The sequence below is a fragment of the Orcinus orca genome, chromosome 11 (assembly GCF_937001465.1).
Source record: "Orcinus orca chromosome 11, mOrcOrc1.1, whole genome shotgun sequence".
In the NCBI taxonomy this organism is placed as follows: Eukaryota; Metazoa; Chordata; class Mammalia; order Artiodactyla; family Delphinidae; genus Orcinus; species Orcinus orca.
In genome coordinates, this window is record NC_064569.1 from 92,745,326 (window position 1) to 92,771,134 (window position 25,809).

The 25,809-nt window shown below is 51.3% G+C and overlaps 1 protein-coding gene across 2 annotated transcripts; it reads right to left on the bottom strand.

The window, feature by feature from the left end:
* Nucleotides 1-7,829: 7,829 nt before the first annotated feature.
* Nucleotides 7,830-19,189, bottom strand: ANKRD54 (ankyrin repeat domain 54). 2 transcript variants are annotated; one of them, XM_004279466.4, is made up of 8 exons: nucleotides 18,744-19,189; nucleotides 17,265-17,312; nucleotides 12,783-12,881; nucleotides 10,364-10,435; nucleotides 9,815-9,862; nucleotides 9,617-9,741; nucleotides 9,302-9,409; nucleotides 7,830-8,964 (listed from the first exon to the last, which is right to left on the bottom strand). In XM_004279466.4, exons 1-8 carry the CDS (start codon nucleotides 19,066-19,068, stop codon nucleotides 8,890-8,892), a joined length of 900 nt encoding a protein of 299 aa, XP_004279514.1. In that variant the 5' UTR covers nucleotides 19,069-19,189; the 3' UTR covers nucleotides 7,830-8,889. The 2 variants fall into 2 exon arrangements, with proteins under 2 accessions (XP_004279514.1, XP_033260919.1); XM_033405028.2 differs by having other exon boundaries at nucleotides 12,783-12,876; nucleotides 18,744-18,883.
* Nucleotides 19,190-25,809: the final 6,620 nt, after the last annotated feature.

Sequence of the window (25,809 nt, forward strand, 5' to 3'; positions counted from 1 at the left end):
GAGAGCTCTGTTCAGGTACAGCGAGTGCTGAGGGCTTCCCCCGGCCGGCAAGTCCTAGGTCCACTGCCTGACCCAAACCCCTCGCATTATTCTTTCAGCCATTTGGTGCTCCTGGCTACGGGGAGGCGCTGAGCCACACTCGGGCCCCAGCTGGCCTTCCAGCAGCCCTGATTACCCTGTGGCCCCCTCCCTACCTGTCCCTGCACACAGCTGGGGTAGTCTGTGGTGTGGAAACCTCCTAATTAACCAATAGATCAGCCTCAATGGTTGCGGAGCCACTCACTTCCTCCCTCACCGTAAGCCAATAACGTTTATTAGCTTCCGGCTGAGTCCTGAGACCTTCGGCTTCCGCGTCTCTCCAGCACACCTCCCGGCTGCTGGGCACCCTGGGAAGGCCCTCCCTGACAGTGGGCAGCTGCTGAGACCTCATCACTGCCTGCCACCTGCCACAGACCCAGGGGTCAGGACGGCAGTCGGCCTTCTCAGGGGGAGGTTGAGACACAGCTGGGGAGCGACTGCTGCAAGGGCGCAGCACAGGGGCTGACACCTGGTCCTGTGCTCTTTCTCCCACGTCTCTGCCAAGATGTCCCCGGCTGACTCAGGCTGCAGCAGTGGGAGTGTCTCCTGGAGGGCAGGGGGTGTGATGCTGCTGCTTCTGCAGCCCCCATTGTGGCCTCTGTCTCCCTGAGGCCATCACTCACACCTCGCCTGGCTCATCCGTGCCTCGTACCACTACCAACCCCAGCAGGCAAGGGATAGTATCTCTGTTTTCAGAAGTGAAAACCAAGGCTCAAGGAGATGAGGTACTTGACCAAAGCCAAGTGGCAAATTCGAGACAGAGCCAGGATTCTAACTGGGCGAGAGGGATGGCTCTCAGGGCAGCCCAGGCAGCACTGGAAGAACATCTAAGAGCATCTGACAAGGTCTGCTACACAACAGTGGTGAGTGCCTGCAAAATACAAGTGGGGAACAAAATCTCCTGGGGTTGGCTTATGCTGTGGTTGGTCCAGTCACCCAGCTGGGGTCACCTCTGTGCGCATGGACAGGTGACCGACTGGGAACAGCCTACCTCTAGGATGGGCAGGAGACACTCGCCCAGCCGGGGAGTGGCAGATCCAGCGCCTGAACCTGCGTGAAACCCCAGGCCCAGGGGAGGGGTCGGTCAGTGGAAGCCCTCCACACACAGTGGCCTGGCAGAGGGACATTCATACAGCCCAGGCCCTTGGCTGGACCCCAAGGCCTCCTGCTTCTGAAGGGGTCTCTCTGGCCCATTGGAACCAGATAAAGAAGCCCAGACACCCCGACTAATGGAGGGCAGTACAGCCTGCCCAGGGTAGGCACACACCCCGACTAATGGAGGGCAGTACAGCCTGCCCAGGGTAGGCACACGGCCGGTGTTTGATACATGAGGACAGAGGTGCCAGGGAAGGAAAGACGTGACCCTCTCCTTTCTTCTTTCCTTTATCCCTGAAACGTTTGAGCGCCTGCCCTAAGCTACCCCTGAGAGGAAGCCAGAGACAGCGTGAATTTGGCCTGGTCTCTGCCTTCTGGGAGCTCTCAGTCTAGCCGGAGAGCCAAATACCAAAAGAAGAAAGGATAGCACTGTGTTACGGGGCCATAAGGGAAAAGTACACACAGTTTGAAAGGGCCCAGAGGAGGAAACTCCTGCCTTCCTGGGCGATCGAAGCAGGAGTCCCAGAGGAGACGACATTTAATGTGCATCTTCCTGGGAAGAGGTGGGAAGGGCCTGCCAGGCGGAGCAACAGCCTGTGCCAAGGCAGCACAGGTGGGAGCAGTGAGCGGGCTTGCGCAGCTGAAGCAGGGCGGGGTGGGGCCTGGGGAGCCCGGGAGGGTGGGTGCAGTGAGATCACGTGTGTCTCCTAGGCTAGCTGGGGGCAGGAACTTCATCCTTCAGGCAGGCAGTGATGCCATTGAGGGTTTTCAGGAGGGTAGGTGCCCTAGGGTTGCTGTGTACAGGCTGGGTTGGAGGTGCCAGGTGGGCAGCAAGGAGCCCAATCCAGAGGCTGCTCTGTGAACCCTGGGCCAGGAAAGCTTCCACCAAGGGCCGGGCCTAGGACTAGATTAGTTTTGCCGTGGCTTTGGCAGGAAGATTGATGGCCTGCTGCTGGGCTTGGGCTCGGCCCCTGAGGTTCCTGGGTCTGCTTCAGGGGGCTCATGAAATGCTTGGAAGAGCAGCAGATGGTTGTAATCCTTTGGTGGAGAGAGCCGAGTCCTGCAGGGCCGGAGGCAGGCAATGGGGGCCGGGGTAGAGGCTGAGCGAGCCCTGGCTGCTGCCTCATGGAGAATCCACCTGACCTGAGCCTCCTGCAGGGTCTCAGGCCGGGCTCAGGAAGCCTGGAGGTCCCAGGGAGGAGCTCCTCTTAGTTGGGGGAGATTTGAATTCTGCAGCCCTCTCACCCTCCTGTTTGTGCAGACCTCTTAGGGATGGGCCTGCAACATTCATGTCTGAATACCTACTGAGTACAGAGTTCTCCTGCAGGAAAGAAAGACAGAAGCACAGGGGATTGTGGGAGCCCAGAGGAGGGCCCTAACAAGCTTGGGGAGGCAGAGAAGACTTCCTGGAGGAGCTGACGCCCAAGCCAAGTCCTGAAGTGGGAGTTAGGACAGATGGGGAAAGGAGGATGGGAGAATACACACACAGGCCACCCGGGGTCCTCTACCTGCAGTCTGGCACGGCACGAGGAGCCGAGGGCCTGGGACAGGGTACGCGGGAGCCCCAGCAGGAAGTGAGGTGGGAGAGGTGGGGGGGTGGGCAGCCGCAAAGGATTCTGTAAATCCTGTCTGAAACCGAGACTGTACCTTGTCCTGAGGGTGATGGGGAGCCACGAAAAGGTTTTAAGCAAAAGAGTGACCTGATCAGATGTACTCTTTAGGGAACTCTTTCTGGCTGCAAGGCAGGCTTTTCCCGGGGAGGGAAAGCAGAATGAGACTGGGAGCAGGGAGACCAGTTAGGAGGCTGGTGTGAGAATCCAGAGAGATGAAGACATCCAAGGCTCCGGCAGTGGGTGGGGAGACGTGGACAGACGGGACAAACCCATACGAGGTGCAGCTGTCGGGACTAAGTGGTGATTAACTGTCGTGGGCTAAGCGGTGTCCCAGATGACACCCAGCCTCTGGCTTGGGCTCCTGGGGGTGGCAGTGGGGGTGATGCGGGCAGAGGTCTGGGACGGGAGATGCTGAGCTCAGTTGGAACGCGTTGCGACCAGGGGCCTGGGGACACGGCGGGGGTGTCCACGGGGCGGCGGTGCACTGGGCACCTGCTGTATCTCAGGCCTTGCACTTGCCTCTGGAAGTTGTGTCTCATCTGCCTCAGAGTTTTGAAGATGGAGAAACTGAGGCTCAGAGAGATTAAGTAACCTGCCCAAGATCACACAGCTAGACTCAAACAGCTGGGGTCTAAATCAGGTTGGTCTGATTTCAGTTCCACGGTCTTTAGGGAGGAGAAGGGGCAGGTAGGAGTCTTTTGAAGGGGAGGGAGGAACCTGAACATGCAAAGGTGACCTCCACCCACAGCCATCCGCCCTGTGTAGCAAGCGTGGCCAAGGGTGAAACTCAGCCCCGGGGAGGGTGGCGAGCTGCGGCCCCCGGTACAGCCACGTTATCCAGCACCTCTCCCTGCCTCGGGCCGACGGGAACGGCACCAGCTATCAACTTCGAGCTGTGAACCTGGGGACATATATACCAATTAACCACCCCGAGGTTTCCTATTAATGAACATCAGTCCTCAGCGCTGGTGCAGGGCTCATTTGCGAGTCGCCAGCTGGATCCAAGACGGCATGAGGCCAGAGGGACAGGCTGTGCAGGGGTGGGATTGTTTCTGGCTTAAGAGGACAAGATTGATTTATTGAGGCGTCTGCTCGGTGCCACCTTGCTTAGAGGCCTGGGCTCTGTGTAGGGGTGAGACTGAAGCAGGAGGAAGGGGGTGAGGAGGGGTTGAGGGGCCAGGGGTGCCAGCCTGGAGTTCCTGGGGGTGCTTCGGACGGCTGTGGCGCTGGGGAGGGTGCCGGACTGGGCATCTGGTGGACCTGCCAGGTCAACTCAGAGAGGTGACGTGGTGCACGGGCTGTGAGCCACATCGTTGGGTTTGAATCCTGGCTCCTGCACTTCGTAGCTGACCTCTCTGTTCCTCAGGACCCGTAGAACTGAGCCATCTGAGCCAGGCTGCGTTCTAGGCACACTGCCTCGGGCTGCTCCCTGGTGCTGCCAGCTATATGCGAGGTTTCAAGCGCTCTCCCGGGCGGACCCTTGCCTCCACCAAAAACCCTCACAATCTGGGAATTCCCTGGCCGCCCAGTGGTTAGGACTCCAAGTATCCACTGCCAGGGGCCCGGGTTCGATCCCTGGTCGGGGAACTAAGATCCTACAAGCCACGTGGTGTGGCCAAAAAAAAAACCACCAACCCCTCACAATCCAACTGGGGAGGCGCGACTCACTGTCTCCGCCCCACTGGGCATGCTGACGGCCAAGTGCTTCTATAACACGTGCCGTCCTCCCCAACCTTCAAAGCGGGAGAGTCACCAGGCTGGCGTGGACCAGTCACAGAGACAAGGGACCACTCCGGCCCCTGGTCTGGGGCTTCAGGTAAGACTCCTTTGCTTCCCTGAGCCTGTTTCCTCAACTGTAAAGGGAACTGATCATATCTCCTTGCAGGCACCAAGGTCTCGGAGTTAGCTTGGGAGCCAGCATCAGGGGGTCTGGGCTAATTCACTTTGGGCCCTATTGCTGGGGGGAGCCAGGGACTTCGTTGGGATTATCCAGGCATCAGTCAGTCCAGCTTCCTGACCTCCTAACCCTGCCCTGGGCTCAGCGTCTGAAGCAATCTGGGGAGCTGGTGGGCTTTTGCCTGGAGCCCGTGGTGCCTGCTCTGGGTAAGGCTGCCTCTGATCTCCAGGGTGGAGGTGACAGCTTGCCTCACCTGCTGTCACCAGGGCACATCTTCAGACCTCAGGATCTCCGCAGCCTGGTCTCACCCCTCTCTCTGGCCAGCCCCTCACGCTCCCGGGCCCTGCATTTTTCCAGGCCATCTCCCGGCCCCAAAGCCAGCTTGTGCCTGTCCATCCGCCAGGCCTGGCTCATGCCGCTCCCAGCTCTCCCACCACCTCGGAAGGCCTGCAATAGTTTGGGCAGCCACCAAAGATCAGCAAAGACCATTCCAGACCCAGCTCAGTCCCGTCACCTCATACTGTCCTCTCTCTCCTCCAGGTGACCTGGTGCAGGCCTTGTCCACCGAGCACACTGTGCAATGTGCTCAGCGAGGAAAGGGCCCACCCCTCCCTGCACAGGGACAGAGACATTCACTCAGGAAGGTCCATCGGTTTCTACTGTGTCTCAGGAGCACTGGGGACGTTGGCACTTTGGGAACCTTGGCAGAGATTCCTGGGCTGGGCTGGGTCCTGCGCTGCTGTCTGACCCCAAGCGAGTTACTCTCTGCCTGAGCCTCAATCTTCTGCATCTATAGAATAGTGGGAGCAAGGGCACTGGCTACCCCTTTGGCTGCAAACGCTAAATCAAAGGGCTTGTGTAAAGGGCCTGCTGGCACACAGTAGGAGCTCAGCAAATGTTGTCGCCCTCAGTTTTAGGAAACTCTGCTTCTGAGAAAGCTCTAATTTCAGGCGTGGTGGAAACAGCACGAGCTTTGGGGGTGGGTCCAGGGTCCAGCCCAGCTGCCTGGTTGGGTCACCCTGGCAAACCTGCATTTTCTCACCCGTCCAAAGCACCAGCAAGGCCGGTTATCTCACAGCATGGTTGGGAGAAGTTGTGAACATCTCCCAGGCATTACCACCGTCTGCCATGGGCAAAGGCAGGGATTTTAGTTTGCTTTTCTTGTTCCCTGTTGTATTCCTACCTGGAACATTGCCCAGCACATGGCAAGTGCTTGATAGGTATTTCCAACGTGAATGAAATGGGAGGTATAAAGCAAAGGACCCTACCCAGCCGGGGAAATCAGCAAACAGGACTTCTTCTTACTGCCCCCCCAACCCCCTGGCCCCCTCCCTGCTCCCCCCACCAACTCGGTAGCTCCCAGAGCAGCTAGTAACAGAGCTAACTCCCGTGTGGGCAGTTCTGCATCCTGCTGTGTCCAGTTCTCCATCCTGCCCTGCTCAGCCCAGTCTGCTCAGGGCCAACTTGTGTGTTTTCTGACTCACCCTAATGTCAGGCTGACTTTAACTGGCTGGATCTTCAGAGAGATTTGGGATTGCAGGAAAAATCTTGGCCACAAAAGGATCGAGGCAGATTGGCTAGCTGCCTGGCCGTCTGGCAAGTGCCTGATGGCTGGCCCCAAAGCCACCTTCATCTGTCAAGCCTTTTGTTCACTGTCTGTAGGCCAGGGTGGGGCTCATAATGGCCCCCTCGCTTGCCCCAGTGGGCATCCTCCTAGTTCCATGGCTACAGGGCCAGGGACGGGTGGGCGGGGCACCACAGGGATAGAGGATGCTGCAGGGAGGTGCCCCACTTGCCAGGTGGGGATGGCTTGGTCCAGGCCAAGGACTTGTTAGGGGTTAGCCCGTGAGTCTCCGAGGCAGGTTAGTTATCTTAGAAATGCGCAGTCATCTCAGGGCAATTTCACAGTCTCAGCACGCCCCACCTCCTCAGCTCTGCCAATAGAAAGCAGGCTGCCCTAGGGGATAACGGGTCCCAGAAGTGCCCAGGCAGTCCCCAGGATGCCCTGGGCAGGCCTCTCACCTATCTGCTCCCAAAGTTCTGCAGCAAGAGATCCTAACCTCTTCTGAATGTGGACCCTGCTCAGAATAAAAGCTATAGACCCTTTTATCAGTACATGCGTACTCTTCCCACAAAATCTTGCATCGTTTCAGGGGGTTCATACCTCTCTAATGGCCCACTAATTGAACCCCTTAGACCTGAGGTTGAGAAACCTTGCCTCAAGGCTCTTTAGGGTGATCAGCCCCGGAAGTGTGCTGGAGGGAGGCCCAGAGAAGCAAGCTCATGGAGTTTGAGGTCCCTTCCCTCCCATCCTGCTTCTCCTCTGCCCCGGGCTCTTCCCTGCTCAGCCCCACCCCTGGGGCCAGGGCCAAAGCGGGGCTGTGTCCAGGCACAGGCCCCAGCAGAGCCCCCAGAGGGCAAGCTCTAGCGTGCCCCCTGGGCCTGAGGGGGCAGGCTCACCTGCGGGGGTTAATCGCGTGGGCAGGAAGGGAGAAAGGCCGCCCCGCCCACCCGCCTGTCCCACTCACAGGTCGCTCCTCACCTTCCTCTGGCACACGGCCAGCCCGCAGCCACCCTGCTCACGGCAGCAGCAGCTTGTGTTGCATGGACACACTTTACTGCTTCCTCTGCCCTCCTCTATCCCCAGTCTGGGGGAGGGTACCATCCCCAACCCTGGCCACCTGGTGGGGCTTGCAGCCTCCCCTCTCCCAGGGTCCTGGAGGCAGCCCCGGGCCTGTACCTCAGCCCCACAGAGAGACCCTTTTTTTCCTTAGGGTCTAGGGAACAGCTGGGTCCCATGAGTTCAGTTCAGGTCTGATCGAGCTGGGATTTGGGAGACAAGCTCCCCTCCTCTGAAAAGCAGCCAGGATGCCAACTGGGTGAGAGGGAAGGTGGGGCAGAGCCAGAGCAGACAGGGACTGCCGATCTGGAAACAGTCTGTCTTTACTCTGCAGTAGAATGGTTCCTGGGAGAGGGCTGGGCACAGCAGGCCCTCCCTTCAGGCTTCCTGCTGTGGCAGATCCCTTCCAGGAGGGGGCGCCGCCTTTGGCGTGTTGGAGTCCCAAGGGGAATAATGTCTGCTCCTATCGGGGCAGAAGTGGCAGGGGGTGGCGGGGTGGGGCTTCTTTGCAATGAGTTTTTGGGCCTTCAAACAACACAAATTTATTCTCTTATGGTTCTGGCAGTCAGAATCTGAGATCTCTCTGGGCTAAAGTCAAGGTGTCGGCAGGCCGGTCCCTTCTGGAAGCTCTGAAGGGAGAATCCATTTCCTCGCCTTTTCCAGCTTCTGGAGGCCGCCTGCATTCCTTGGCTTGTGACCCCTTCCTCGAGTTACTCCGATTTCTTGCTTCCGTCACCACATCTCCTGCTTCCTCTCTGAGCTCCTGCTTCCCTCTAATAAGGATCCGTGTGATTATATCAGGCCCGCCTGGATAATCCAGGACAGTCGCCTTGTCTAAAGACCCTTAATTTAATAACATCTGCAAAGTCCCTTTTGTCATTTAAGGTAATGTTCACAGGTTCCTGGGATTAGTACATGGCCATCCTGGGGGACACTCCTCCACCTACTACAACTAGGCTGCAGAATGGCGACCCCCTCCTGGTGTTTCAATGATTGGGAGAAAAAAGACTGGGGATTCCCTGCTTTGGGTTCAGCCGGGCCCTTCCTAACCTTGTATTTCTAAGGTCTAGGCTTCACCAACCCCCTCCTTCCAACCAGAGAAACTCACTGCCATGTCTCCTTGAAAGTCCGGTGACAAGCCTAAATCTAAGTGCTGGTGAGAGGTGCGGGGCCAGCCCAGAAGCCCTCTAGGCCAGAGGGTGCCCGCCCTAAGCCAAACCCTGCTGGCCACAACGAGCCCACGGTTGGAGACAGAGAAGGGTCTGGGGCCTGCCGAGGGTGCCAGGGAGGCCATGGGACGAGTGAGGCCTGCTAGGATAGCGCGTCGGCCAGAGCTGAGTGAGGCGTGGCTGCGGCGCCGTGGGAGCCGAAGGAAGACGCTGTGGGCTGTGGTCCCGGCCTCCAGGGACGATGGAGACCGCGGCTGGGAGTGGCGCTGAGGTCAGTGAGGGAGCATCTCTGCCTCGCAGCAGCTGGGGGCGAGGGCCTCGGCAGACAAAGTCCCAGGCACTGGGCTTTTCCTTTGTAATGAGAGGGCAGTGGGGCGGGGGAGAGCGGCGGAGCGGGAGGGCAGGGAGCCTCTCTTGCTACCTCTTCTCCATGTTCTGCATCTGCAAACTGAGGGAGGTGAAGCTGGCCAGCAGGTCGGTCACTTCATCCACCTGCGGGATGAAACCGAGGCTCTGTTATGGGGTGCCCCCGGGTCCCCCCAGCAGCACCACAGGCATGGAGGGCAGACACTGTCTCTCCCCGCAGGGCATGTGGTGGCTTCACCATGACTAGGGAGCTGCTGTCTGAGGCTGAATCCTTGCTGCCAGGTGGTCTCAGACCGCCCCAGAGAGAAGGGCCCGGGAAGTTTCAAAGGAAGTGGACAGAGGATCTGAGGTCCACAGTGGGCGACAGGCCTGCAGCCACGCCTTTCTCCTGCGTCAGAGCAGGGGTGGGCTGGCCCTGAGGCTCCGGCCAGGGCCTGGGTCTGGACCTGCAGCTGCGGCTCACCTGCTCTTTGGTGCTTGTCATCTGGAGGCGGGTGCAGAGGTCATCCAGCCGCTCCCGCTGCTCGTGCCGCCCCAGGCGCTCCAGGTACTCCCTCAGCATCTGGATGATCTGAAACCGGAGGGTGGGCTGAGGGTGTGCTGGGAGGCACAGAGCGGCCTGATGCTGCTGCCGAGGGGCACAGTGGAACAGGTGCCAGCTGGGGTCCGCGTGAAGCCACCCAGGAGCCCTGGTGCCGAAGGCGGGCGTGTCTGTGGTTCGGGCAGCACCTGCCCAGGGTTTGCTCGGGGCCGCAGCTCAGCTGAGGGGGGCGCTCACCTGCTTCACCTCCAGCCGCACGGCCTCCAGGCACTGGGAGTGGCCTTCCTGCAGGATGTTGAGCTTCGACTTGGCCAGGTGCAGGGGCGTGCGGCCCGCTCGGTCCAGGGCATCTACCCGGGCCCCTGTGGGCAGGCAGAGGTGAGCATGCTGGGGGTGAGGGGGAGAGAGGAGGGAGAAGGGGAGGAGACCACTCACCTCCTCGCAGCAGTGTGGTGATGACAGGGACGTGGTTGGTGCAGGCCGCTGAGGGAGAAGAACAGGGACTGAGAGTCCAGGACCACTGGGGCTTGGCCTGGGTGCCCACCAGAGGAGCAGGACTGTCTCTGAGGGTCCCGATGCCAGGTCACGCCCCCTGAGAAGGCATCCCCAAGGCAGCAACTGGGAGGGACTCGGTGATCAAATCCGACTCCCTCCCTGTACAGCTGGGGAAACTGAGGCTTGGAGACGGGACCTGCCTCACCGTGAGCCACAGTGTGAGTCAGCCGCAAGGCAGGAACCTCCCCTAACAGAGCTGCTGCTGAGTCAGCTCAGGTTGTAAAATCAGCTCTGCTCAGGGCACAGCCAACTGGTGATGGATGGGGACAGCCACGGGACACAGTCCGAGGGGAGTGTGGCCCTGGGGGCTCAGGCTCCCCCCAGATGACAGCAGAGCCTGCTGGGAGCCTGCAGGACCCCAGGCTCTCCATCAGAGGAGCCTGTCTGTGCTGCAGAGAAGGGTGTCTCGGCAGCTCGCCAGGCACTTACCCAGGTGCAGTGGTGTGTTCCCCAGCCCGTCTCGCTGATTGGGGTCGGCTCCATGGTCCAGAAGCAGCTGCACTGGAAACAGGAAAACCCAAGAGGAGCTGTTGGGGGCTTCTATGAGCAGCACCCTAACCCCACCTGTGACCTAGCTAAAGAGGCTCGCTCAAAGTGGGGGACACTGAAAGCTCACACAGTCCCCCACGCTGTTTCATCCACTCACTCACTGGCTCATTTGCCCCTAAGGCTCATGTGCAGGACCCTAGGGCCAGGAACTGAGGATTCTGGGAGGGCCCCCTGGCCTATGCAGGCATTACGGGACTGAGACTCTAGGGGTTAAAGAAAGTTCTTCCAATAGCAGTGGCTGCTAGTGAAGGCTCTCAGGGCATTTTCTGCTCCTTCCACAGCCAAGCACCATAGTGGGAATTAGGCCAACAGAAGATGCTGAGCACCCCCTCCTTACGAGTCTCTACGTCACATCAGGGGCGGGCTGTGGTATCACCAGGGCTCACCAGTTACCCAGATGGATGTGCAGGCAGACTAACTCATATGAGGAGGCCAATCTGAGCCTCACAACATATACAGAAACTAATTCAGGAGGGACCATGACCTAAATGTGAAAGCTATAACAGTCAGGCCTGTAGAAGAGAACAGGGGAATATCTTCACAACCTCGGGACAGGCAAAGATTTCCTAAACAGGTCACAAAAATACTAACCATAAAAAAGAAAAGACTGATAAATTGGAATCATTAAAATTAAGAACTTGTGGGACTTTCCTAGTGGCGCAGTGGATAAGAATCCGCCTGTCAATGCAGGGCACACAGGTTCGATCCCTGGTGCAGAAGATTCCACATGCCGTGGAGCAACTAAGCCCGTGCACCACAACTACTGAGCCTGCGAGCCACTACTACTGAAGCCCGCGCTCCTAGAGCCTGTGCTCCGCAGCAAGAGAAACCACCGCAATGAAAAGCCTGTGCACTGCAACAAAGAGTAGCCCCCGCTCGCCACAACTAGAGAAAGCCCGTGTGCAGCAATGAAGACCCAACGCAGCCAAATATAAATAAATAAATAAAAATAAATAAAATTAAAATTAAGAACTTGTGTTCATCAAATGAGAACATTCAGAGAACAAACAGGCAAGCTGAGAAAGTCATTTATATTTAATAAATGATTTATGTCCAGAATATATGAAGAATTTCTACAAATCAATAAGAAAAAGATAGGCAACTTGTTAAAAAAAATGGACAAGAGACTTGAACAGATACTCCACAAAAGAGGATACAAAAATGGCCAATAAATACCTGAAGATGTGCTCAACATTACTGACCATCAGAGAAACGCAAGTTAAACCACAAGGAGATACCACTATACTAGAAGGGCTAAAATTTAAAAGAGATAATACCAAGCATTGCCAAGGATGTGGGAAAATGTGGAACTCTCTCACAGTGCTGGTGGGAGTGCATATGGGTAGAACCATCTTTGGGAAAAGTTCGGTAGTACACGCTAGCTAAACATGTGTGTACCCCAGTGACCCAACAATTCTAACACAGATAAGTGCTTATATCCATCAGGTCACATGTACAAAAATGTTCCTAGCAGCTTTGCTCCTCCTAATAGTCCAGACCTGGAAAAAACACAAATGCCCATCAATAGTAGAACGGGTGAACCGTGGTCCGTCACGCGATGAAACACCAGCCAGCAATGAGAGCAAAGAACTACCATTACTCACAACCTTCAGGGATGAGTCTCAAGAATATACTTCCTTTTCTTGTATTTTGGCCGCGCAGCATGTGGGATCCTAGTTCCCCGACTAGGGATAGAACCCTCCCCCATGCATTGGAAGCGCAGAGACTTAACCACTGGACCGCCAGGGAAGTCCCTCAAGGATGTAATTCTGAGTGAAAGAATTCAAGATACAAAAGAGGGCATATTCTGTGCTTCCATTTATGTGAAATTGAAAAACAGGCAAAACTAATCTATGGCGATCAAGGTCCACGCAGGGGTAAGGACTGGAAGGGGCATGCGGCAGGCTGCTGCGTGCTGAAAATATTCTATATTTTGATCCAGGAGGCGGTTACAGCAGTGTATACACACAGAAAGCTCACTGTTTATAAGTTATACCATGTCCAAAAAAAACTTATAAAAAAGGGGGGGCTGTCCCGCTGCTGCCCTTAGCACTGAGTAAATGTTGCCTGAACGTCTTGAACGACTGGTCCGACCTCAGAGGCAATCATATTCTTTCCCCTGGTGGACCCCTGGCCCGGTCTGGCAGTGCCAGTTCCACAGGCTAAAGGAGTGAGAGGGGCTGGGTCTTCCTCATATCCAGCACCCGGCTGAGCAGACAGCAGATCCTCCCCCAGCCCCTCTGAAGTGATGCTACTCGCCCAGCCTCCCTCCCTCCCCCTCCCCCTCCCCAGGACTCACCAATCTGGTCATTGCCGTTGCAGGAGGCAAAGTGTAGGGCTGTGCGGCCCTTGTCGTCAGCTGCACAGGGATCCGCGCCATCTTCCAGCAGCTGCTGCACTGACACCACGAAGACAGAGGGAGCAAGTGGAGAGAGTGGCAGTGTTAGCCAGGCTGCAGCCCCAGGGGATAGATGGGGATGCTCAGGGGCCCTTCCAGGCAAGGCATGGACAATGTTTGGGAGAGCCAGTCCCTCCTAGATGCTGGCCCCACGGGCACTGCCATGACAAGGCACTTGTTCTCCTGAGGGCACAACTGAGGGCCCGTATTCTGGGTGCTCAAACTACGTGTCTAGGAATAAAACATCATAGAAGAATCTCGGCCCTCAGGGTCAGAAATTTGGGAGCCGTGGAAGTCCCCGGCGTAGACTCGGGCCCCGCCCCTCTCCCTGCATCTGGCTGCACATCCATTCCAGCTGGACACAGCCGAGCGAGCTGTGGGCTGATTCTTACTTTGCTCCCAGGAGGCAGCCCTTTAGAGTGGACGGAGCACAGGCTCTGCCACACAGACCAAGTCCCAGGCTAAACTAAGCAAAAAGGAAAGGAGTTCATTGCCAACAGCACGGGGCAGTGGGAAGGCCTAGATTTAGGCCCCCGTTCACCAGCGAATGGGAGGAATCTCTGCCCTGCTAACCTCCAGAGTTGCTGTAATGAGAATAATGGATGAGCAACTCCTTCCTTGAAAAGTACAGAGCCATTATAAAATGTGAGGCATTGTGCATTACACGTCCACGTCAACTGAAAGGCAGAACTTACCGCCAAACATCATTCAGAGCAAGAAACAAAATGCTCTAGTAAGCCCCCAGCAAAGCTCTCAAGGACTTGAGTCCTTCCAAATGAAATCCAGGTATCTCCTGCTTTGTGAATCTCTCTCATCTCCTCAAGCTGAGTGAGCTGCCCCCTCTCCTGCATCCCCATAGTGCCCTGTTCATCCTGCTACTCTCATATTCATATGCTGTGCTCTTTTAGAGTAACTACGACTGTAGACGGAGCACCAGCCAGGTGTCAGGTACCTGACTGCCAAACCCCTCAACCACTCAGCACAGTATCACATCCATGGTACAGATCAGGAGACAGACTCCAGCCCAAGCCAACAGGAGGCCAAGCTGGGATAGGAACCCAGGTTTCTCTGGCTCGAGAACTTACACCTCTCCAACTAAATACAGGACTTCAGTTTCCTCGGGTTTTTTTTTTTTTTTTAGAAGTGGTGTTGCTTTATACTCTTCTTCTCCAACTATTCTGTAGGTTTTTTGTTTTGTTTCTTAATATCTTGGACCAAGATATGACTTGCCCTGCTCCATGAATGTTGCTGACTGACTGAATAAATGAACGAATGAAGGTGGTGGGAAAGGGTTATGAGAGTGGAGGAGAAGGAGAAGCTTCCAGTCACCTCTGTGTTCATCACCAAACGAGGGCCAGTATCCAAGAGATAGAGCAAAGCTAAAATAGTCAGTTCCAGTTCTGTGATTTGTGCAGCTACAGTCTTTATGGAAAGCACTTCAGCAACATCTATCAGAAGCCATCAAGATGGGCGTATCCTTTGAGGTAACAACCCCATTCCTGGGAAATTATCTTAAAAATGAAAAGCCAGTGTGCAAACATGTGACTGACTAAATAACTCTTGCTTTGTCCCTCTGAAGGCATCATGTGCGTCCACTACAAATTGTGGTTATAACTGAGGCATGGAATTGCAAGGTGATTTCTACTTTTTACTTTATAAGCTTCAAAAAAATTGTACAGCTACATATTCATTCTATAAATAGGAAAGAATAACGCTTCTGTTTTGAAAAGACAAATGGTTATGAAGACTATGAAAAATGTTTATGATACACAAAACATTATGCGGGCTACAAAATTGTGTATACAGCACAGTTTGCAAGCCCTTCAAGAAACTTCCTCTGTATAGGAAAAAGGACAGGAAGGATATTCACCAAAATATTAACAGAGATTCCTTTGCTAACATTAAGGATGTTTTTCATGAAGATTTTTCTAATTTTCAAAACATTTTAAATGCACATATTATTTTCACATTTAAAATCTTTTAAATGATTATGAATTCACAGAAAAGCACTTACGATTTAACGATAGCAGGGTATAAACTTTACATCCACTGTAATTGCTAACCTATACCACAAAAACCAACAAACATGCAGAGCAAGATTAAACAAAATGCTAACCATACAGGAAAAGGAATGAAGAGGCCAATCTACAGCCACTTTCGCTGTCAGAGTCCTGCAAGGGCCTGGTAAATCTAAGAGCCACTTAGATTTGAAGATGGGTGTGTCACAGACTCTGAATGGAAAATTACAGCATTTCCACCAAAATAATAAAACCATCATGTGGACACCTGATTCAAGATAAACTAGATGTGGAACTTCCCTGGTGGCGCAAAGGCTAAGAATCCGCCTGCCAATGCAGGGGACACGGGTTCAAGCCCTGGACCAGGAAGATCCCACATGCTGCAGAGCAACTAAGCCCGTGTGCCACAACTAGTGAGACTACGCTCCAGAGCCCACGTGCCACAACTACTGAAGCCCACATGCCTAGGGCCTGTGCTCCACAACAAAGAGAAGCCACCACAATGAGAAGCCCTCGCACCACAACGAAGAGTAGCCCCTGCTCACCACAGCTAGAGAAAGCCCGTGCACAGCAACAAAGACCCAACGCAGCCAAAAATAAATTTAAAAAAAAAAGATAAACTAGAATATAGCCAGTATTTTATAATAACTATAAATGGAGTATAACCTGTAAAAATTGTGAATCTCTATACTGTACACTTGTAACTTATATAATATTGTACATCAACTATACTTCAATTTAAAAAAGAGAGAGGGACTTCCCTGGTGGTCCAGTAGTTAAGAATCTGCCTTCCGATGCAGGGTACGTGGGTTCGATCCCTGGTCAGGGAACTAAGATCCCACATGCCACAGGGCAACTAACCCGAGCGCCACAACTACTGAGCTCACGCGCCTCAACTAGAGAGCCTGCAGGCCGCAACCTACAGAGCCCATGTGCCGTAACCTACAGAGTCCATGTGCTCTGGAACCCGTGCGCCACAACTACAGAGCCCACGTGCCCTGGAGCTTGCATGCCACGACTAGAGAAGAGAAAACCCACACGTTACAACTAGAGAGAAGCCCATGCGTCGCAACAAAAGATCCCGCATGCCTCAACTAAGACCCAACGCGGCCTGAAAAAAAAAAAAAAAAAACTAATTAATAAATCTTTAAGTAAATAAATGTGAGAAAGAAAATAAAAGAAAATAAACCCATTTAAAAAAAAAAGATAAACTAGACTTTCTGTGAAACGGAGGTATAATTAAAATATTCTCTGGCCACACACTCAAGATATTAAAAAGAGAACACATCATCTTTCCTTGAAAAGCTATATAGGTTGCTACCCAAATATTCCACAATATTAAAGTTCATGGAAAAGAGATAAAAGTGGAGAGCGCTGGAAACCCCTCCAGTTTCCAGGCCTGCTCACTATGCTCTGCCAGGGATAAGGGACCCACTCTAGGCCTGTGTTTTAACGCCCAGCTCCCTGAGGGGAACGACCTTCTCTCCACGCCTGCTATAAACGGGCTCTTATCCCTCGGCTGACTTTGAAGATGAAGGTAGAAAACTACGAGCCAAGGAATGCGGGCGGCCTCAGAAGGTGGAAAAGGCGGGGAAACAGATCTCCCTTGAGCCTCCAGAAAGAAATACAGACACTTTGATTTCAGCCTGGTGAGACCTGTGTTAGACTTCCGACCTATAGAACTGTCTGATGATAAACTTGTGTTGTTTTACATTATCTTTGTGGTAATTTGTTACAGCGGCCAAAGAAAACCCATATACCACTTTTCCCTGATTCACAGAAAGAATTGTCAGTGGATACAATTAAAATTTTTTTCCTATAGCTTGTCTTGTAGCTTTGATGCTGCTACTGCCCTGTCAGCTAGCAAATGGTGAAGAGCAACAACAAAAAACAAAGTGGTGTCCTGCTAGGAGCCTCTCCCATGCCTTTCAGATGTTCTGTCAACTAAAGTTTGAGAACCACTGACCCAACTACCACAAGGCCTCAGGGAGCAGTTGAAGGTGGTGGCTCTCCTGGCACTTCAAATTGACTGTTCATTCCCATTAACCACAAGTTCCAAAAAGCTCCTACTCTGCGGCTGGGTGCCAGGGATACAAAAGCAGACATGGTCCCCACCACCATGGAGCCCACAGGATGATAAACACTATGACATCAGGAAGTACAGGGTGACAGGGAAGCATGGGAAGAGTGAGCATCTGAGCCAGACTTGTCATCTGCAAGATGACTGCAGTTATACAATAAGTACAGCGAGCCTGGTCCTAGGGGTGAGCCAGCAGAATTCAAGCACTGTCTTCCCAGATGTTGGTTACCTGGATTCTTCCTTCCCCGACCAGACCGGGGAGCTGGACTCACTCTGCACACTCACCTGTTTCCACATCGTTGGCATTGGCTGAGTCCCTCAGCCTCTTCAGAGCTGTGAAGACAATAAGAGTGCCAGTTAAAAAAAAAAAACAAACCAGCAATGGCCATGATGAAGCAAAAAGTGATGGCTTCCTAGCTACCCACCACTCAGCCACAATGGCATCTAAAGAGAAAGAGAGGGGCCAGGATACAAGTGACACTACCCCGGGAACCAGGAGAAACCTGAAAGGTGACACAGCTAGTGCAAAAGCCACATTTTGTAGCAAATCCTCCAAGGCCTTTGGAGCCAGATCTTGGCTCTGCCACTTGTCGGAGCTGGGTGACTGTGAACAAGTTAGTTAACCCCCTGGGCCTCAGGTCTATCACCTGCAAAACAAGGTTGAGCTCTTTCCTGACAGGCCTGAGTTGTTGCAAAGACCAAATGAGGTGATTTACACAGAAGCGCTCTGTGAGCTGGTTACACAGATAATCTTATATCCTCTTTCAAAACAGACCACTCCCAAATGACTTACTTAAATTTAATGATTCCTATGGAGAAACTTTTTTCTCCACAATGACACTACCTGTATATTAGAGGCTAATAGAAAGCAATGCCTTTATCATCAGAGAAATGGACAAAAATTGCAATTCATATATATAACGATTCCTTACATTCATATAGCACTTTCAAATTTTCATTTCATCTTCATAACACCACTAAGATACAAGTAGGTATTAAAGGGCCCCTAAAAGTCCCCATTCTTAAAACTTTCAGGGTTTCCATGGCATCCATAAAATGTAAAAGACAATATGGTAGAAGTACCAGAGCAGGAGTTCTAATACCAGCATAGCCAATTTCTAGCTATGTGACTTGGAGCAAGACAATTTCTCTGAACCTCAGTTTCACCTTCAGTAAAATGGGAACAGTATCTGGATCTCAGTGAGTTATGACGAGGATCAGAAATGATCAGAAACCACCCAACAGTGTTTGGCACACAACAAAGGCAGAATAATAACTATATATTCCTTACCTTACTTAATAACTCTGGCAACATCCCTGTAAAGCATACCATACCCATTCTACAGATGAGAAAACTAAAGCTGAAAGGTTCTACAGTTTGCCTAAGACCTAAATGAGATAGAAAAGTCCAATCCAGGTCTGTGCATTTAAAGAAGTAAGCTGGTAGGACTTGGCTCTGATATCATAATATTCTCCAGTATCCCATTTATTATCTACAAATAAACACCTGGAGTCAGGAAAAGTTTCTATTCAAGAACTACCAAATGTGAAAAGCCACCGGGACTGGTTCTGAGCGGGAAGACTACTTTTTTTACACTCATGGTCCTTAGCAGCTATAATTCTACTATTGGTACTGAAAGTGGACTCAGGGGTCACTCCAGGTCCGTAACTCAGACGTGGGAGGACACCATCCTGAACGGGCTGGGGAGATCAGGGCCCGATTCTCAGCCGAGGGCCAGCCCCGCCTCCCGCCGCGCTCCTCACCGTGCACCTCCTTGCCCGTGGGCCCGAGCCGGCGGTGGGGCCTGGCGGCGCGCCTCAGCCGTCCGGAGGGGATCTTACAGAGCAGCTCATCGCGGGGCTCCGCCTCCTGCTGCCACAGGACGTGAAGGTAGCGTAGCGGGGACTGGGCCCCGCCGGCCGCTCGGCCCGGGAGCCCCGCGCCGCCGCCCAGCGCAGACCCGAAGTCGGCGAAGGAGAAGAGGCCCTCGGGGCCCGTCAACGGCTCTGGCGCCACCGCGCACTCGCCATCCGAGCTCGAGCGGCCAGAGCGCGACTCTTCGTCCGCGCCCCCGGCGGCGGCTGCCATGGCAACGGCTCCGTGCTGGCCTGGCCGCGGGAGCCTCGTGCTTGTGGGACCGACCCGCTTCCCTCCGCCCTAAGGCTCGCTGTCAGAGGACAAGCGGGCGGGCCTGGCCTGCAACCACGGCAACCGAATGGGGGGCGGGCTCGGGCTGCAAGCGGGGCAGTTCCGGACCAATGAAAACCCTTCCAGCCTAAACCCCACCCCCTACAGCCAAACGGGAGTGGTACGGGCCGAAGAACTTGGTTCGCTGCAGCATGACTGACGGATATAAGAACCAATCATAAATTTGAGATGCCCAAGTCTTCGCCGTACGTCCCTAAGCGGAGCCAATAAAACAGCGGAGTTTAAGACACTTTTTTTCTTCCCATTTCTCCCATCGGATCAAGGGAAAGATAACTGGCAGATGCCCTAGCCAGTCATGTTAAGATGATTTGCAGCCAATCACAAAGGAAAGTGAAGAAGGCAAAGGAAAGGGATTGAGAGATAAGAAAATGTGTAAATCAATGACCGTTAAAAAAAAAAAAAACACACAGAACTTCCCACAAATACAGAATGTAAGTAGGAAAGTGAGAATATGTTAAAATGTGGGGCTAGCAACACGAACTGTGGAGTGATTGTTTCTAAATGCGATAGATCCCGTTCGTTCTCTCGGTAACTCTGGGGTTGATCACTGATTTACAAAGAATTCTATAATTCAACACCAGAGCGACCGACGCTTGAGTCCGAGAGCCAGTCACTGACCCAGGTAATTCTCTGTGCTAGGTCCTGGACGCAGAATCAGACTCGGTGCCTTCTGAGACGCTCAAGTGGGATGGGAGAAGTCAGAGCCGGAAGCGGAAGTGTACCGCAAACAGCTGATGATGAGCTTAGCAACCACTCCCAGGTGCACTGTTTTGTAGAATTTTCACAACCCTGAATCCCACAAACACTTCTATAAAGTGAGCAAGGAGGACCATCCCTATTTTATAGACGAGGAGCTGAAACCAGAGAGATCACGGACTTGTTCATGGAGGCCCAGCTCTCTTGAGAGGAAGGCTGTGTCCAGGAAAAAGTTGTTCCTTGTCATTCAACGCAGTGAAAATATAATCTTGGGCTTCCCTGGTGGCGCAGTGGTTAAGAATTCGCCTGCCAATCCAGGGGACACAGGTTGGAGCCCTGGTCCGGGAAGATCCCACATGCCGCAGAGCAACTAAGCCCGTGCGCCACAACTACTGAGCCGGCGCTCTGGAGCCCGCGAGCAGCAACTACTGAAGCTCTTGCGCCTGGAGCCGGTGCTCCGCAGCAAGAGAAGCCACCGCAATGAGAAGCCCGGCACCTCAACGAATAGTAGCCCCCCGCTCGCCACAACTAGAGAAAACCCTGCGGAGCAGCGAAGACCCAACTCAGCCAAAAATAAAGAAAATTAGAAAAACAAAAAGAAAATGTAATCTTTCTCTGACAGTTGAAAAACACTTTCAGATTTTGCAGTGTTCTCAGAACACCACTATGAGGTTTATCATTGTAATGTATGGAGAAAAATGTTTATTTGAACTCTCCTCCTCTGCCCGATGCGGGAGAAGGACATATGCCAACTCCACTTGTAGCTAGAAGGAAACCGAGGAAAGAAATAAACATTGAGCGCGTACCATTTACCAAGTGCTTGATATGTATTTTACCATTTAGTTCTCCTTCACAAGAGTCTTAGCAGGTAGATATTATTATACCCACTTTGCAGATTAGGAAATTGTAGTCCCTAGATGTCATATGAATTGTTCAGGGGTACGGGACTAGAAATTTGGAGGACTGGGATTTGAACCCAGAAAAGTCTTCTCTTTCCATCACGCTGATCTCTTTAATGAAGAGCCTACTGGAAATCTGCCTCCAGAAAATTTAAGTGACATCTGGATATGTATACCTCACTCCTGCTGAATGTACCCTGAAATAACTTTATTATTCATTTCTCCTCTTTTTCCATGTAATAACCTCCAAAATAGTCGTCATCCCTCCAGTCCCTCTGTGAAGAACCAAAGGTGTACTTGCTGTCTAAAGTACAATTCTCTTCACATCTCTAGGATCTGCTCGCCCACTGAGCTCAGGCTAAAGTCCAAACCTTTTATCCTAGCAGTCAAGACCCTTGATGATTCTGACCCAGTTGTCTTTGCAATCAGTGTCTTTCTCCTACCAGTGGGTCTTCAAACCATCTGGTCTACAAAGATGTTTGCATTGTCAGAAATCTTTTAATTTAAACAGGATCCCTAAACATATAGGGGTGGCTGTTACTTCTAATTTTTAAATCAACTTTGTTGAAGTACATAGCCCAACCCTCTGTGTGTTGCAAGAACCACTTGTTATTTTGGACTGGAAGAACGGGATGTGGGTTGAATGTGGACCCAGTTAGCCTCACCAGCAGGATTTTAGACTGGAACTTGGGTGTATGAAGTTGTATTCCCTCAGAATGCCTGGCTCAGCAACTGGCACCAGCATGTTGTAGCTATTTGACTGACTGACTGACTGATTAAATGAATGAATGAGTAAAAATAGTAGCCCAGCGGTTAAGACCATGAGTTTTGTTGGTTTGTTTTAATATATTTATTTATTTATTTTTGGCTGAGTTGGGTCCTCGTTCCTGCGCGTGGGCTTTTCTCTGGTTGTGGCAAGTGGGGGCTACTCTTCATTGTGGTGCGTGGGCTTCAGTAGTTGTGGCTCGTGGGCTCTAGAATGGAGGCTCAGTAGTTGTGGCTCACAGGCTTTGTTGCTCCGTGGCATGTGGGATCTTCCCGGACCAGGGCTCAACCACTCTGCCACCAGGGAAGCCTCAGACCACCAGTTTTGAAGCCACAAATGAGTGGGTTTATAGCTTTGAGCAAGTGACTTTCCTTTGCTTATCTTCAGTTTCCTTATCCATAAAATGAAGGTAAGAGTACTACCTATATCGGACATCCCTGGTAGCGCAGTGGTTAAGAATCCGCCTGCCAAGGCAGGGGACATGGGTTCGAGCCCTGGTCCGGGAAGATCCCATGTGCCGTGGAGCGACTAAGCCCGTGCGCCACAACTACTGAAGCCTGCGCGCCTAGAGCCCGTGCTCCGCAACAAGAGAAGCCACCGCAAGAAGTTTACGCACTGCAACGAACAGTAGCCCCCGCTTGCCGCAACTAGAGAAAGCCAGCGTGCAGCAACAAAGACCCAATGCAGCCAAAAATAAATAAATACGTAAATAAATAAAAGAGTAGTACCTATATCATGTGGTTATCACAAGGACTAAATAATATAATGTGAGTAAAGCACCTAGTACAGAGCTGGGTACAGAATTAGGGCTCAAAATATAGTAGCTATTGTTCTTATTATAAAAAGTTCAGATGCAGGCTAGGGCCCATGCAAATCCTACGCAACTGTGGGCACATAACACTGGCATGAACTTGACCTAAGGGTGCTGCAAGCATGCATACACAAGTCATTTATGTTTGGTCAATCAGCAAATAGAACATGAAGCACTTAACAGGAGACAAAGAAAGAACCTGTAATGTTGCTTTGGGGGAAAAGCTTCTGCCTGGGAATCTAAGAGCTTGTGTTCTAAGTCCTACTCTGCCGTGACTCACCTCATGATTTGGGGGCAACTGTTTCCTTTCTTTGGGCTTCAATCTTCCCATCAGAAGGTTTTGTTCTAGGTCAGCTACTGACACTGCCTCAGGCTGGCTTGGCTTTCCTTTTATTCTTTCCCTCATCCTGTTGGCCTACACAGTATTTTATTTTTTTGCTTTTGTTTTATATTTTATTTCTTTGTATCAACAGGGGCACAAGAGAAAAGATCAAAAAGCAGGTTGTCCCTGCTGTCTCAATGCCACCAGCCGCTTCCTTCCCGTGGCTTCAGATGTGATAAAGAAAGCTGTTGCTTTCTGTAGTTTTATTCACAGTTCTTTTTTTTTTTTCCAAAATACCACAAATGTACTTTATTTATTCCCATTCACCTAAAGCAAGTTAATTAATTAATCAAAATAATCAGTGAATTTTCTTTTTTTAATGCCCAAATCACAGTTTATTATGTTTTTTTTTAAAAATATCTTTATTGGAGTATAATTGCTTTACAATGTTGTGTTAGTTTCTGCTGTACAACAAAGGGAATCAGCTGTATGTACACATAAATCCCCATATCCCCTCCCTCTTGCGCCTCCCTCCCACCCTCCCTATCCCACCCCTCTAGGTGGTCACAAAGCATCTAGCTGACCTCCCTGTGTTATGCAGCAGCTTCCCAGTAGCCATCCATTTTACCTTTGGTAGTTTATGTATGTCTGCTACTCTCTCACTTCATCCCAGCTTCCCCTCCTCCCCACCCTCCGCCCTCCCCCCCAGCCCCATGCCCTCAAGTCCGTTCTCTATGTCTGCGTCTTTATTCCTGCCCTGCCACGAGGTTCATCAGAAACATTTTTTTAGATTCCATGTATGCTACACAATATTTAAGAGCAATTTGAACTAGTTGCCAACATATAAAAATTGAGAGCTTTAACATAAAACTTTTGATTTCCAGATTCTCTTAAAAATGAGAAGAGGGAAGCCCCTGGCGGTCCAGTGGTTAGGACTATGCACTTTCACTGCCGAGGGCCGGGGTTCAGTCCCTGGTGGGGAACTAAGATGCCCCAAGCCGCGCAGCGTGGCCGAAAAAAATAAAAAAGAGACAGAAGATATGGCAATACAGGACTAGTTGGCTGGAGCTGCACAGCAACTCTCCTCTTGAGATGGGGCGTGCTGCAGTCCCCACCACTCTCCACTCTCTGTTACCTCCACATTGAGGCCTAAATACAATTGCCATTTATCCTCATACTTTTCATACTTGTGATGTTGTTTTTCTTTTTTTTCTTCGCGCCACACGGCTTGTGGGATCTTAGTTCCCCGACCAGGGATCGAACCCACGCCCCCTGCAGTGGAAGCTCGGAGTTGTAACCACTGGACCGCCAGGGAATTCCCAGTGACGTTGTTTTTCTTAAATGGAGTTAACAGGAAATTAAAATATCGCTTGTCTTTATCAAATGTGGAGTAATGAAAACTAGTGTGGAGGAAAATTATTTAGTGTCTAAAAACATGACATACAGTGATTATGTGATTTCTTAATGTCATGCTAGAGTATTTCTAATAAACCCACATAAGGGACATCTGACTCTCTGGGGAAGTTTAACTTTGACTAACAATTGACTAGGACTCAGTGATGTCTTATAAATCTGTAAAGTTAGAAGTTAGCTTTTAGGAAACTGATAAAGTGCAATCATTTTTGTATGCCCAATGGAGAAGATAACCCCAAAGGTTATGGTTTTATTATTCTGTAGGGCAGGAAACGGATTTGGATCTAATTTAGTAATTGTATTTCATCATTCCTTTGCCCATTAACTATTCTCAAATTCTTTTCAAGCCAGCTCTGTCATACTGTTGTTTCCTTTATTAATGATTAAATAAGCTCACCATTGGTAGGAGAATTACGTTTTTAATCTCTTAGTGGCATTAATCTTTTGTCTATTGTGTAAGTTCCAAAATTTTTTGGTTAGTAATTTGTTGTTAATTTTACTTATAATTTTTTAAATAAATTTATTTATTTATGGCTGCATTGGGTCTTCATTGCTGTGCACGGGCTTTCTTTTTGCAGCAAGTGGGGGCTACTCTTCGTTGTGGTGCATGGGCTTCTCACTGTGGTGGCTTCTCTTGTTGTGGAGCACGGGCTCTAGGCGCACAGGCTTCAGTAGTTGTGGCACGTGGGCTCAGTAGTTGTGGCTTGCGGGCTCTAGAGCACAGGCTCAGTAGTTGTGGCGCACGGGCTTACTTGCTCTGTGGCATGTGGGATCTTCCTGGTCCAGGGCTCGAACCCGTGTCCCCTGCATTGGCAGGCAGATTCTTAACCACTGTGCCACCAGGGAAGTCCCTACTTATAATTTTTAAATCAAATTTATTGAGGTATAAAGTATATACAGTGAAATCCACACACACACAAGGGGATTAAGTGCACAAGGCTGGTGATTTTTGACAAATGTATACACTTAGGTGACTACCACCCCAATCAAGATATATAGCATGATGATTATATTTTTAACAATTTGAGAATTGATCTATTGATCTTTTAGACTGCAGAGAGAGGGCACTGTATTTTAAGAAAAGTAAGTGAATATTTATTTGCAGGCAAGAACAACAGTCTTCAATATTCTCTGTGAAAGAAGGCTACAACTTAACATGCACTCAGGAAACATTGTTCTTTTCTATCTAGTGGATTCCTATACCAGATCATCCCTAAAGACACTTCTAGCTCTGATTTGTAAAGACTCAGCTACTGGTCTCTCAAGGCCTACATACTCCTGCCCCAAAAGGCAGTGAGCAGAGGCTTCTGAGATCATCTCAGGAGAGGGAAACAAACCAGACAGTACATGAACTACAAACAAACTGGAGATTCTTGGGAAGTGGGGCTTGAAATTTGAACATAGCTGAAGAACCCAGGACGACTATAAAACATAACTAATGGCTTTTCTGAGTCAGAATTTCCTGCCTCAAATCCCAAGCAAAAGAAGATCAAGAGAAATAGGGTAGCTTTTCAGCTGCTGAATCCTCTCAGCCAACTCTCCCAGGTAAAATTATTCCAGGAGCTTTGTTCTGCCCACAGTTTCTTTCCCTTTGAAGTACTGGTTTTCCATTAACCAGGGAGACTTAGAAAATCAAACACCCGGTGATCAAACATTTCATAGTCTACAATGGGGTGCAGCTGCTCTCAGGTCAAAGTTGGATTTCTAAGCAGAC

Excerpts from the sequence above, each read along its gene's own strand:
- ANKRD54 (XM_004279466.4), bottom strand. The coding sequence starts at position 19,068 with ATGGCAGCCGCCGCCGGGGGCGCGGACGAAGAGTCGCGCTCTGGCCGC. Across the intron at positions 17,313-18,743 it reads CACGGGCAAGGAGGTGCACG|CTCTGAAGAGGCTGAGGGAC; the intron begins GTGAGGAGCGCG and ends TTGTCTTCACAG. Across the intron at positions 8,965-9,301 it reads TGACAAGCACCAAAGAGCAG|GTGGATGAAGTGACCGACCT; the intron begins GTGAGCCGCAGC and ends TTCATCCCGCAG.